The 13,289-nt window shown below is 51.2% G+C and overlaps 1 protein-coding gene across 1 annotated transcript in view; it reads right to left on the reverse strand.

Annotated features, from left to right (window-relative positions):
- The window catches only part of LOC115558186 (protein kinase C-binding protein NELL1), a gene marked incomplete in the record, with an annotated part of 136,883 nt that overhangs the window by 86,428 nt on the left and 37,166 nt on the right, over positions 1 to 13,289 (reverse strand). Inside the window, 1 exon segment of the mRNA XM_030376067.1 lies at positions 1,499 to 1,595. Within this exon segment, the coding sequence (XP_030231927.1) occupies positions 1,499 to 1,595 (97 nt within the window).

The raw sequence follows: 13,289 nt of genomic DNA on the forward strand, positions 1-13,289 counted from the left end.
CTCCCCCTCTCTCTCTCTCTCTCCATTGTCTATAAGTGCTCTGAACAATAGGTCGTGCACACCACACCGACGGCTCGCTGCCCCGGCTGGGGCTGGAGTGGGGGGGCGCCCGCGGTGGCCGGCCCGGCTGGCACAATGGATCCCAGATAAAGATCATCTATCACGCCAGCTCGTTGAGTAAGAGAGGCTCTCAGGGCTGGTGTCGGCGGCGGCAAGATGGAGGAGAGACTCCGAACGCAGGCTGGCGGTGATCAATATGTTTTATTTAGAGCCCTAGTTAGCCGGCCCTGTCCCTATCTCACCGATGCCGTCCCCTGCTGTTCCCGCTTCCTGCCTGCACGCCTCTTGTGCGGCTGGTTGCTAGGGCGGGCTGATGAAGTAGGGGTGTATGCGCTATACAATGTGCCGTGTGTGTGCCGCGGTATGGATTTGACAAGCGGGTTTTTGATCGTACTCTACTCCGCCTCGCTGAGTGACTTTTTTACCGTGCTATTTTTATTCTTTGACAGTTCCAAACGGTGTGATCATTAAAATGAAAAAGGCGATCTTGTTTTTCTTCCTGCGGCTGGAGTCGTGTAAAGTGAAAGGAGTAGAAAAAGTGAGCATTGTGGAACAAGATGAATTTGAAATTGTTGGGTTAGGTCAACACATTATTCCAGTCCATCAGCTTCCTATTATCTGTCTGTCTCTCGCCTTGGCCACCCACTGATGTGGCCACTTAGTAGACCTACTATTGATTCTTCCATGCTTATCCCTTATTTTCTTACGACTTTCTCAAATACAAAAATTTTCCTCGGGTACCTACCGGACATTTTTGTAGATTGTAGAGACGTGTTTCGCAAAAAAAACAAGCCTTTACAACCAGTGACTGTGATTGCAACATGACAAGATAACAGTGTAAACATCAGGTTCTCCCTTTCGCACTGGTTTACACACACACACACACACACACACACACACACACACACACACACACACACACACACACACACACACACACACACACACACACACACACACACACACACACCCACACACACACACACACACACACACACACACACGTGCCTGTGTTGGAGATTAGAGGTGTATTAGCGGTGGTTGGGTTTGTGATGTACAGAGGACTGTGAGTGAAACTCGCAAAAAATGGGGAAAACTTTAGTATAGTCCTTGCGATAAATTCCTCCCATGTAGCGTCCGCCTGCTGTGAGCATGTGTAGCGGGTTTAGAGAAATTAGTTTAGTTAAAACACAAAGATTCAGAGGATCTTGGGAGGATAAGCGAAGCAAAGCGAGGGAAAAGGGCTTTTTCATCGGCACTCAGACACTGATATCCAACCGCTGTTCAGTTCTTCTGTCTAACCTCCCCGAGCCTCTCCCCGAGTCCCATAAACAAGGCCCCGGGCTGACGTACCCCCCTGTCCAATTCCATTACCCAGCGCTGAGACGGCCGCGCGGAGCTCTGTGTGTGGAGGATGGAGGCGAGGGCCCAGTCTCACCTTGAACAGGCCGTGTTTGTGGGTGTGCTGGCCCAGCCACACTCCACTGCCGGCCGTGAGCTCCGTCTGCGGCGGGTCGATCAGCCGCTCGTAAATCCTGGCACAAAAACAAACACACACACACACACACACAGAGAGAGAACTGTCAAATTAGAGGCAGCCGAAATATAGAGGTGGGGAGAATGGAAATGGTTTTGGCATGAACACAAAACCATTACGGATGAATAATGGAATAAAACCCTCGGAACAGAGGCCATGTGCGCTGTGTGTTGGTGTGCTGGTGTGTGTGTTCGCCCTGCTTGTCCCGTCCTCCCGTCCTCCCGTCCTACCAGAGGCGGTGGACGGGGGTATCGCCCGGCCGCCCCTGGAGCATGACAGCCAGGCCGGCCGCTGAATCCCTAACGCCGCATTGACAGCTGGAGCACCGCCCTGGGCCGGATTAAGAGCACACCACACGACACACACACAGTAACACACACACTCACTCGCTCACACACACACACCTCAAGATACACACACACACATTTCAGGAAACTCAAGACACAAATACACACCTCAGGATACACACACTCACTCGCTCACACACATACACACCTCAAGAAACACACACACATTTCAGGAAAATCACGACACAAATACAAACCTCGAGACACACTCAGAAACACCTCCCTACACACACAGACACACACCTCCAGAAACACATAAACACACATCAGAAACCTACACACTTAATTTCCTTAACACACACACACAGGTCAAGGGTATTGTCTCCACGTGGGCTTCCCATGCGCTGGGGCCAGCTTAAGTGTTCTGTTCTGATCTCCTCCTCCTCCAAACCAATCATCACCCTTCCCTTAGCTCAATATGTTTGACAGTGTGCGTGTGTATATATACTATAAGCGTGTGCACACAAGACCACTCTGACACTCTGACATCACCTCATTGGAAGGAGAGGCCACCCATCGGGGAAAACACATTTCCCAGCACACAGAAGGGTTTTGAGCCACACGTCCAGATGGGTTTCCTTCATGCCTGGGCACGAAGGAAACCCAGGGCTGGAAGGTGTCACTTGGGCTGGGGGCCGAGAGAACTGACGCAGGGCAGTGCTGCTCCACATCTACCCCACTCTTTCTGAAGCTTCGCGCGTGTGTGTGTGTGTGTGTGTGTGTGTGTGTAAATTATGAGTTTGTCTACACATTTACAAGTAGACACACTGTATCTACTGTGTGTAGGTGAGATGTGTATCTAACCCTGGCATTCGGGTGGTGGTGGGGGTGAGTGTGTGCGTGGGATGGCCGTAGGAGCCATCATTCTCAGGAGTGGCGAGGCAGAAACCAGAGGAAGGCCCTGAGAAAATGTCCGGCACTATGTTGCTGGCCCACGCTGGGACTGTAGAAAGCCGTGGAGAGGCGGCTGCATAAATCTGGGCCTCGCTGGCCGGGCCGTCCCGTTCTGCTGACAGTTCACCTGAATAAGCTGCCAGGCCGCCCCTCATTCCTGCTGATTTACCGACAGTATTTGGAAGAACCAGCAGCCACACACCAAAAAAAACAAAAAACCTGACATACAGTCCTGTGCGGCGCGGCGTCCGTTCACGGCAGCGATTCGATTCGACGTGATGTTGTTGTTTATTAGCCAGCCAGATTGAGGACACAGACTGAAGCACAAACACAATCAAAGGCTTTGCGCGTCCCCCTGAGCAGAATTGTCTCAAAAATAAAAGATAAAAGGCACAAAAAAAAGCACTGTTAATGTTTTTTATGCCTAACGGTTCTTTGGCAGCTGGGAGAAAAACCTAATCCCAATCCCAGGTTCTGTTGTTTGCTCCGCCAATAGCTGTCTGCCGCGCTAAAGTATCCCTTAAAGTCGGCTTTGTTCGAGCGGCTGCATTCCTAATGATCTGCTGTTTGCCGCCCGTGTTCTTCGTCTCCGAGAGACGCCGAGTCAAGAATGATGTGTCAAGGTGTCTGTCAGCAGGGAGGCTGAGGGAGGTGGGCTTAACACAACTGAATGTGAATGGAAAGAGCTGTGATTGTGACGGGTGTGTGTGTCTGCTGAGAGAGTATGCAAGTGTGTGTGTGTTTTTCTGCTGAGAGAGTATGTGAGTGTGTGTCTGTGAGTGTGTGTGTGTCTACTGAGAGAGTATGCGAGTGTATGTGTGTCTGCTGAGAGACTATACGAGTGTGAGTGTGTCTCTTCTTAGAGAGCATGCAAGTGTGTGCGTGCGTACGTGCGTGCGGACGTGCGTGCGTGCGCTTTTCGTGCGATCTACGAGCAGAGGATGTACAGTGTCTTCCATCGCTCCGCGATCGTTCAAGTACTTAAGTTCTGAGTGCCTGCATTCAAGTGCTTTCATTGAGCTGTACTGTGTGCCACAAACCCAGCCCCCCGAAAAAAGCAACACAAAACTATTGACAGCTAGAACAGAGAAAGTGAGAAGATACTACTTTAGTTTGGGTGCAGAATCTCACCACTTCTTTCACCACTTCTTTCACTACGCCCCCCCCCCCCCCCCCCCCCCCCCCCCCCCCCCCCCCCCCGTCTACCAGGAGTGGGGCTATTATCTCTCTCGATTCGGGTGTCTGTCAATCTGTCTGTGCTCCACCTGGAAGTCTGTTTCCTGGAAGCAGCCCAGGCCCGCGGTGCCACTCAAACCAGAACCAGACCCCCTGTGGTGCAGGAACAAGAGCTGCCTGGTGTCTCCAGACAGCTCGCAACGCGGCTCCTTCGTGTCAGCAACCTATTTCTCAGTTTAACAAATAAATCACGGTAATAACCGGAACAATAATTCTGGGTTTGTATACCAGTTGGGGGTTGAAAGTCGTGTTTTTCCTTCACACCTCGAATCAAAATACATGTCAATATTTTTGGTTGTTGTTGGTGTTTTTTTGGGATGTTATCCGGTTTGATATGCTACACAAAACAACTAAATAAATAAGAGGGCTGAACAAGTTTGGTGTTACGCAATATCTGCCTCCAACAACCTCTCGGCTTGATTCACTATATGCTAATTTAAGGTCTAATTCCAGTCTACTCCCTTAATAATCGCAACAACACATCATAAAAGCAATACCCTTCCATGACAATTAAAGAAAAACGCTAGGTATCACTACCAGACGTTGACAATCAACTTTATTTTAGAACAACAAAACACATGACTCGTGCTACATAAAGGACGATAAAAGCAACGAAAACATCACACAGCCGCAGACATGACTGGTGAGTCTGACAACGACGCCGTCTCATGTTAAAAATATCAACAGGCGTGTACTCCGAGTGGAAAAACAACATAACCAAAGAAACACAGACAGGCGCTCGGCACAAACAAAGCAGAGCAATCCCGCTGAAAAATGACAAGTGTGTAGCGCCGCACCCAAAACGGGAGCGTGCAGCATTAGGAACCAAGTTAAAGGCATATCTATGACCCAAATACCTTTCAAATCGGTTTTAAGGCGCAGGAAAATATAGGTCTTGTCTGCAAACTATGTAGATGTAGATCCAACCTAATGTGACTGTCAACCGTCCCCCCCGGGGCCGTCCCTGGCCTACTTCCACCGTGTCTTTAATTACCTCACCTCCACTGTAACCCGATCCGCCGATAAGAGGCTTCTATCTTTTCCTGAGAAAAAAGGAAAGAAGGCGAAGAGGCAGGGATGGAGAGGCCAAGGGAGACCCGCCTGGTAAAACATGCTAGCCCTCCTGTTCGCTCATGCAAGGTATAGACCTCGCATGAGTGTGTGCGGTGTGAATGTCTGTGTTTGTGCCTGAGCGTGTGTGAATGTGCCTGTGTGTGTGCATTTGCGGGTGTGTGTGTGTGCATTGTGTGTGCGTGCGTGATGATGTGTTTCTTATGCCATTTAAGTGCAGGGTGAGCCCCCTTCCACGGTGTGCCCTTTGCGAGCAACGGCTGATTACAGTGTAGGATCCATGAAGTGATCCGTATCGCTTTAGTTGGATATGTTTCCTGACTACCGCTGCACGAGTTTTTCATTATTATTCTTTGTGTATTTGCCCCGCATACATGCAGTCATACCAGTTATATCCATATTAACCAGGTACTACATCTTTTAAAGGGAAACGTATTGACGCCTTGTATCTAAGCTGTGGGAGGGAAATGAATTGTAGCATTATCCTGGGCCGCCCCGATGCAATTTTCGTTCTCCTCATTGTGTAGTACGGTTAACAGTCCCAGGAGCCAGAACAACAACAACATGACAACAAAACACAACACAGACAAGGAAAGTGAATACAAAGAGTTTGACTTAGCAATATCCGAAACATGTCTCGGCTAACTCTCCGTTGGAACTTCCCCCCTCTCCATCTCGCTGATACACCAGTGTTACTCTGACAATGGTCGCGCCCGAAGCGCGTCTCTCTCGCCGTAAACGAACATTCCCAGCGCCCCCTTCCAGGCTTTCCGTCGTGAGATGAGAAAGCCTTGGAATGAGATTCCCTTTCATAGATAAGTATACCTCATACAGAACCTATAAAGGTAAATATACAAATAATACCACTTCAATGAAAGGACCCACACAACAGGAGCGCTTCTACACAAGCATTCAGATGGCACGGATGTTATAAAACTCATTGGGGGCTTGGGGACGCAGACCTAAGGTAATCTGAAGAAGACGTGTAGTACACTGGAATGGGCATTGCACTGTCCATAACAGAAAATCTATAGCACTGAAATCCCTCTTATTTGATGTCTCGCGGCTGTCTGTGCGTGCGTGCGTGCGTGCGTGCGTGCGTGCGTGCGTGCGTGCACACCCCTCGGGGGCCCCTTTCTGCCACAGTGTACATCCCCTCCCCCCCCCCCCCCCCCCACCTAGGGGCTGGACTGCAGGCTGCGGAGGCGGGTCTCGGGGGGGGGCTGAACCCGGCTGAGCATGGCTCAGGAGGCTGCGGTAATGACACGCTCGATCACAGCCACAAGGGAACCAATGTGAAGACCAGAGACACCGGGGCCAATGGTAGACCTCGAAACACGGAACCAATGGTAAATCCCCAGACACAGGGTCCAGTGGTAGACTTCGATACGCAGTCTGGCAGGGAACCAATGGGAAAGAGCCGAGACACCGGGGCCAATGGTAGACCTCGACACACTGGACCGCGTTCCGAGGATAAACTTCGACACTTGACACGCGGGGCCAACAAGACGCCATGAAGAAGCAGTGCTGCCATCGTCAGATCCTCACCGAAAATGATATTATCAGGGAACTACCACGATCACGGCGTTTTGCTATCTCCCACGTAATGCGGTGCGAGGCGGCGGCAGACAGCTGCCAGGCTGGGGATCGTCGGGAGAGTGGTAATTAATCCTGACAGAACCGCCTGTTTCAGCAGAAAACACCGGCAGGTGTGCTGCCGCGCCTCCTCCTCGTCCAACTGAAACAACTGACTCCCTTTTGGTTTTCCCGGCTTCTCCTCCTTGGAGGAGGAGGAAGAGGAGAAAGGGGGAGGAAGGAGTCAGTCTCAGGGAAGGGATAAGAAACAGCAGAATATTAATTGTAATAAAGGCGGTAAGAAATCCCAGCGACTCTCATTAACACTACAGAGTGAAGTGCCGACGTCAATGTGATCTGATTCCATTGTGGATAATGAACAGGGATTAATTGTTGCAGGAGCAGAAGGGAGCTCTAGTTCTTTGGCGTTGATAATCCCTCCAATCCCGGGCAGGGGCAGGGCCTCGGCCTCCGACCGACCGAGAACCACGGAATCAATAGTGGAGAGAAAATCGGCGACGCATTGACATTCTAAGTTTTCCCTTCATTAGGCGGCAGCAGTAATCACCAGCGGTGGCTGCTGCTGCATTGAAGGACGTGATGGGGAGGGGAGCCACCCCATTGGTCAGAGAGGGGGGGGGGGTGATCTTCCCCTTCAATGTGCAGCTTTGCGTTTCATCTCACGTGCAGCACAATTGAGACGGGCCTCTGCCACCTGTACCATAAAACATAAAAAAGCCACTTGTTGACACTTCCTGGTACTAGGGAGGGGGCCAGCTTAGGAAGCAGGCCCCCGGGAGGCCCCGGGAGACAGGCCCCGGGTACCTGGATGAGGGACGGCGTTGTGCGAGGTGATCCGCCTGACGCAGGCTTGTTATGGGGCACGCTGGCAGGGCTTTTACGGCGCCGGGGCTGATCAGGTGATGAAGGAGGGAACGTTGGCTGCTCCAACGAGTAGCAGCCGCCGTCGCCGTCGACCTACACAGGAAATTAAGCCTTTATGCCTCGCCTTCCACTGACTTGGGAGGAACGCCGCGCACAACGCATGCACACGGTCGACAGATTCCCCCCCCCCCCGTTGCAACCTCCCGTCGATCGCACACGCCGTTGTAGTCACTGGGTCGTGGTTTGTCGACTGCAAACCGCTTTTTAATTCGCTCGACGTCCCGTGAGTCGGTGTATTTTCAGCCTGATAGTGAACATGTTGAGCCCGAGCCGGTCGCTTAATTAGGCAACGAGCAGAAAGCTGACGAAAAGGCTGCGGGCGAAGGGGCTCAGATTCCTCCTGATTCCAGCAGAGAGGCAGAGGACACGGCTACAGGAGGAGGAGGAGGAGGAGGAGGAGGAGGAAGAGGAGGAGGAAGGAGTGGACGGAACGTGCCACGAGCGAAGAGGGGCGGGGCCGGTGAACAGGAGAAGGGCAGCATCAGAAGATGTTTATCTCCGCGGCGGGCGCAATCATTTATCCAGCGTTCCACTGCGCGGCCCGCGGCCCGCAGCCCCTGTTCCCGTCCTAATGATAGCCTGCGCCTGCAGCGACGAGATGCTTAGCAGGTGGGGCGGCGCCCACACCCCCTTCCTGCCGCCGCGCCGTGCTCCTTTAATGAGGGAGGAAACGCTGAGACTCATTTCGCCGGCTGCTGGACACGCCACCAAAGGGTGGCTCGTGCGGCGTTATGTAGATCTCATTATGTGGATCTGTGAGGTGTAGATCCGCCGCTACGGACACACCGCCCGCCGTCACCGGCCAAGCGTGTAATGAGAGCGGAGAGCGAGGGCGTCGACCGGCTGGCCCCCCCCCCCCCCCCACCGGGCACAGGAAGTCAGGCGTGTCAAAAACAAAGGTGGTGAGGGTGACTCAGCGAATCGTGCTGGGTCGGCTCCGCACTGGAGGTACAGCGGGTTGGGCTGGTAACCGAAAGGTTACTAATTCGAACCCCAGAGTGTCGAGGTGTCCCTGAGCAAAGACACCTCGCCCTAGCTGCTCCCTCCGAGCTGACTGTCGCCTTTGCGTGGTCGACACCGCCGTCAACGTGTGAATGAATGGTTGCAAGTCGATTTGGACTAAAGCGTCGGCCAAATGTCTTAATGTAAAGTGGCCAATTTTTCTTGGGGTTGAATCTCTGCTGGCCAGCTATTTTACCGTACATCCATACACCCACTGTCACGTGCCCTAGCATGAAGGCTGAGACAAACGACGACATAAAGAGTGTAGACAGGGAGAATGACTGGAGAATGACAAACATGGAGAGTGGCAATGCATCTCCCGATGCATTGCCACTCTCCATGTTTGTCATTCTCTTTGCCATTCTCTCTGGCAACGCATCGAGAGATGCAACGCCATTTGATGTAAACAGGGCAACCGTGGAGCCGAATCGGAGGGAGCAACCGAACGCAGAGACACACAAGAGACGGGGAAAAAAACTGTAGAGGGGAGAAGGTGTGAAAGAATTCATGAGGACTGCGGCTTGAAGAAATTACATTGAATGAAATTCACACCCCACCAGTGAGGCCGGCACCATGTGGAGAGCAACCAGTTGGTTGGAGGATAGCGCTGACGAAAATCAATCGCAACCCTTTCTTTTTGGTATTCAAATGGAGTCAACTATTGATACAGATTGTGGGCTGTGAGGGCCCCGGGTGATTTATGGGCCAAATGAGATGAATAATGTACGTTTGACTGCATTGTTAGCTAAGCATCTGGTTACTTCAGGCCTAGATGCCTCTTCATTTACATACCTACATACCTCGTGCTGTGTTGCATCTGTCCTGCGTCCTTCATCCCCCGATGTTTAAAATCAGACAGTGTCTTATACTCACTTTTGCCATGATACAATACTATTAGCATACAGCCCTTGTATAATGGTAAATGGTGAATGAACTGCATTTACACAGCGCTTTTCTAACCAGTCGCCACTCAAATCGCTTTATAATATTGCCTAACAGTCAGGGTGAGGCGTCTCGCTCAGGGACACCTCGACACTCAGCTAGGAGGAGCCGGGGATCGAACTAGCAACCTCTGGTTCCCAGCCTACCCGCTCTACCTCCTGAGCCACATGCCGCCCCGTATCTTCTGGGGACTACCATTATCGTTCACCCGACGCTGCTGCAATAACAGCATGCCTCCATTGGGGTTGATTAAGCAAGATGTAATGGGTATGTGGATCACCCTGACCGTGTAGGAGCTCGGCTGCAGCGTTTGAGTTCAAGTGTGCCCTCTAACCTCTCAATAGCCACTCACTACATCCTTGCCGCTAGCTGCTATAGCATCCAAATTCGGCTGATTTGCACAACGGCCCTACCAAGAAGTTGTTTTTTTCCCAGGCAGTTGAATCCTAGGATACTTCAATCATAACGGTACAAACCCGCGCAGCTGTTTGGCCTCATAGAGGAGCACTGTGAGGAACAGGAGTGACGAATGAACAATGCATGCAGGCACGACGGAGACTGCCGATGTTGCCTTTCCTGGTGACAAAAGATGATATTGATTTGTTGTTGATTTGCTGCGCAAATAAATAATATCTAGGAAAAGGTAATTAATGTATAATGAATTATAGGGTTTAGTACATTTCATATAGATGTCTATCCTATATATATATAATTCACGAGCATCGAACCCGATCCATGAATGTGAGAATAAAGCTACAGAGTAAAACTGTAAAAAATCAGTTGAACTTGGTTGGTTTCATTTGTTTGGACTTTATCTATATTTCAGTGTCTTTGTACGGCTCTATGAAGATTGTTGTTTGGCTACAAAAGTGACATTTCTATTCAGCTCTAATGGGGAGATTTAAATGCAAATGGGGGCTTTAAAACCCATCAATAATTACAATGTCTACCCCGTCACGAGGCTCATTCATCCGGTTAACACAGCACGTCGCTCAGGCAGAACTCAGAGCCGCCTCTCACCACAAACATGGGACCAAAACGGTTCTCCAGGTATTTATTAATCCCTAGCACTGGCTGAGCTTGCCATTTGATTAGCATACAAGGCCCGCTGTGATACGCTGGCTGTCCCAGGCAGAATAACGCGCCGCTGAGATGCTACATCCACCGGCACGCCGCATGAGGTGCCTTTCACAACCCGACCGACGCACACAACCCTGGGGCCGCCGTGCACCAGGTGGACGGCCTGGCTCCCTCCCCCGTACTCCCCCGTACTCTCCCGCTGTCTCTGCATTGTTCCCAGTCTTCCTTCCCCACCTGTGCTCTGTCTACAGCGAAACGCGCGCTGGAGCCACGTCTAGGGTGTCCCTCGGTCCGGGGCCCTTACTGGGCCAAATTAAACATTGACACTCCGTCTGATGCAACCCCCTCCCCCCCCCCCCCACCCCCCGCCAACACCATCCCACTCGTACTCTGTTTGTACAGTTCATTCCCGCACTAATCGCCGGACGGCTTCACTATTGTTAGTGCTGAAGGACCGCTTGGTTGTTATTTGGTCTTCTGACTGCAGCGCTGGGGAGAAGGCCGGACTGAGAGGGAAGGACAGACTCTGACAGAGACCGAGGGCCCTATTTTAACGGCCTGAAACGCAAGTGAGAAGCGCCAAGCGCATGTAGCTTTGTGGGAGATTCAATGGCGATGTCGCTAGTTTACCAGCGCAAAAAATGACTCTTGCGCCCGGCGCAAATCTAAAAAGGGTTGGTCTGAAGTAGCCTAATTACCCGTAGGTGTGGTTTGGGCGCAATAAACCAATGAGAGTGCCAGCTCCCATCCCCTTTAAGAGCCATGAGCGCATTTGAATCTGACGAGTTGATATTTTGACGGCGCGACTGCAGTCTCTGATGAGACAGATGGACATGAATTTCAAACTTCAAATGGCTCAGTTTATGGTCAAATAATATGGCCTAATTCACACATGGAATAAGGTTTTCTTCCACAACTTCAGAAATACTGAGCCCTCAAATACATTTTGGCAAAGAAAACTTATATGATATAACATGATATGCGGTAACTGTGGTTCTATTTAATGATATACGCAATGCATTATAAACATTGTTTCTTGTATTGTATGCATTATCGTTATCGACTCGTGTTCCTAATATGCATGTGTCCCCCCGTTAATATACATTGCCATGGACTGTATTATTCGATGGATTCATTCATTAATTCTTTTACCCATACACACACGTGCGCCCGCATTCATTCATTCTTTTTAACACTCAATCGCGGTAAAACAATGTTTTCTCACGATCAAATACTCATCAATCCTAAAAGTTATGAGCATGTACACGATGTCTGTGTCAAGAAAATATGTGTTTGCTGTACGGTGTTTGAAGATGCATTGATTTTAAAGCGCAACTTATTACCGCTGTATCAGCTGTTCTTTCCCAAATAATTTGCCAAGAATGTGTGGCTAGGTAGATGAGAGAAGCAAAGTGTATGCGCGAGGTGCACAAGCAACAATATGCATGCGCCCTTAAAATAGCATCTGAACAACACGCCACTGACTTTAAACCAGGTATTTCCTGGTTTGTGGCGCAAGTGGTTTCTGGAACTTCCAAATTAGCACCAGCGAACGTTTGCGCCAGAACACGCCTCCTTTCGCCTAACCGCCCCTTCCCTAATTTACCGACGCGTGGCGCAGGAGGGAAAAGAACACTCTGCGCCAGTTGCAAACTAGCAACGACACATGCGCCAGTGATTAAGTCAATACTGCCAGATGCAAGATAGGGCCCAGAGTCACAGAGACGGAGAGAGGGAGAGAGAGACAGAGACGGAGAGAGGGAGACAGACGGACAGAGGGTGAGGGAGACAGAGACAGAGACAGAGAGGGAGACAGACAAACTGACAGAGGGAGAAAGAGACAGAGACAGAGTGACACAGAGAGGGAGAGAGAGACAGAGAGAGAGAGAGGCAGAGACGGAGAGAGGGAGACAGACGGACAGGGAGACGGAGACAGAGACAGACAGAGAGAGAGACAGAGGGAGAAAGAGACAGAGTGACAAAGAGACGGAGAGAGGGAGAGAGAGACAGACAGAGAGAGAGACAGAGGGAGAAAGAGACAGAGTGACAAAGAGACGGAGAGAGGGAGAGAGAGACAGCGACGGAGAGAGGGAGACAGACAAACAGGGGGGGGGGAAGAGAGAGAGAGAGAGAGAGAGAGAGAGAGAGAGAGAGAGAGAGAGAGAGAGAGAGAGAGAGAGAGAGAGAGAGAGAGAGAGAAAGAGAGAGAGAGAGAGAGAGAGTGAGAGAGAGAGTGAGAGAGAGAGAGAGAGAGAGAGAGAGAGAGAGAGACCTACAGGAGCGGGATCACCTGACCACCACCACCGGCGCGCCCTTGAGGGGAGAAACGTAGCGGTCCAACAAGGAGAGCGCGGCCACTTTCCATCGGGGGCCCAGTGCTTGAGGGGAAGCTCTCATAGCCCATGTGGAGATTACAGGCAGCAGGGCCCCTGAACGGGCACTGTGCGTCTCCCCACACCCCAGGGGAGAGGACTGGCATGGCTACTGAGGAACCCAGCCAGGTCCTTTGGGTGTGTGCGCGCGCGCGTGCGCGCGTGCGTGCGTGCGTGCGTGCGTGCGAGTGTATGCATGTGCATGTGTGCAGCATATAGAGTGACCTT

The sequence above is a fragment of the Gadus morhua genome, chromosome 14 (genome assembly GCF_902167405.1).
Source record: "Gadus morhua chromosome 14, gadMor3.0, whole genome shotgun sequence".
Taxonomy (NCBI): domain Eukaryota; kingdom Metazoa; phylum Chordata; class Actinopteri; order Gadiformes; family Gadidae; genus Gadus; species Gadus morhua.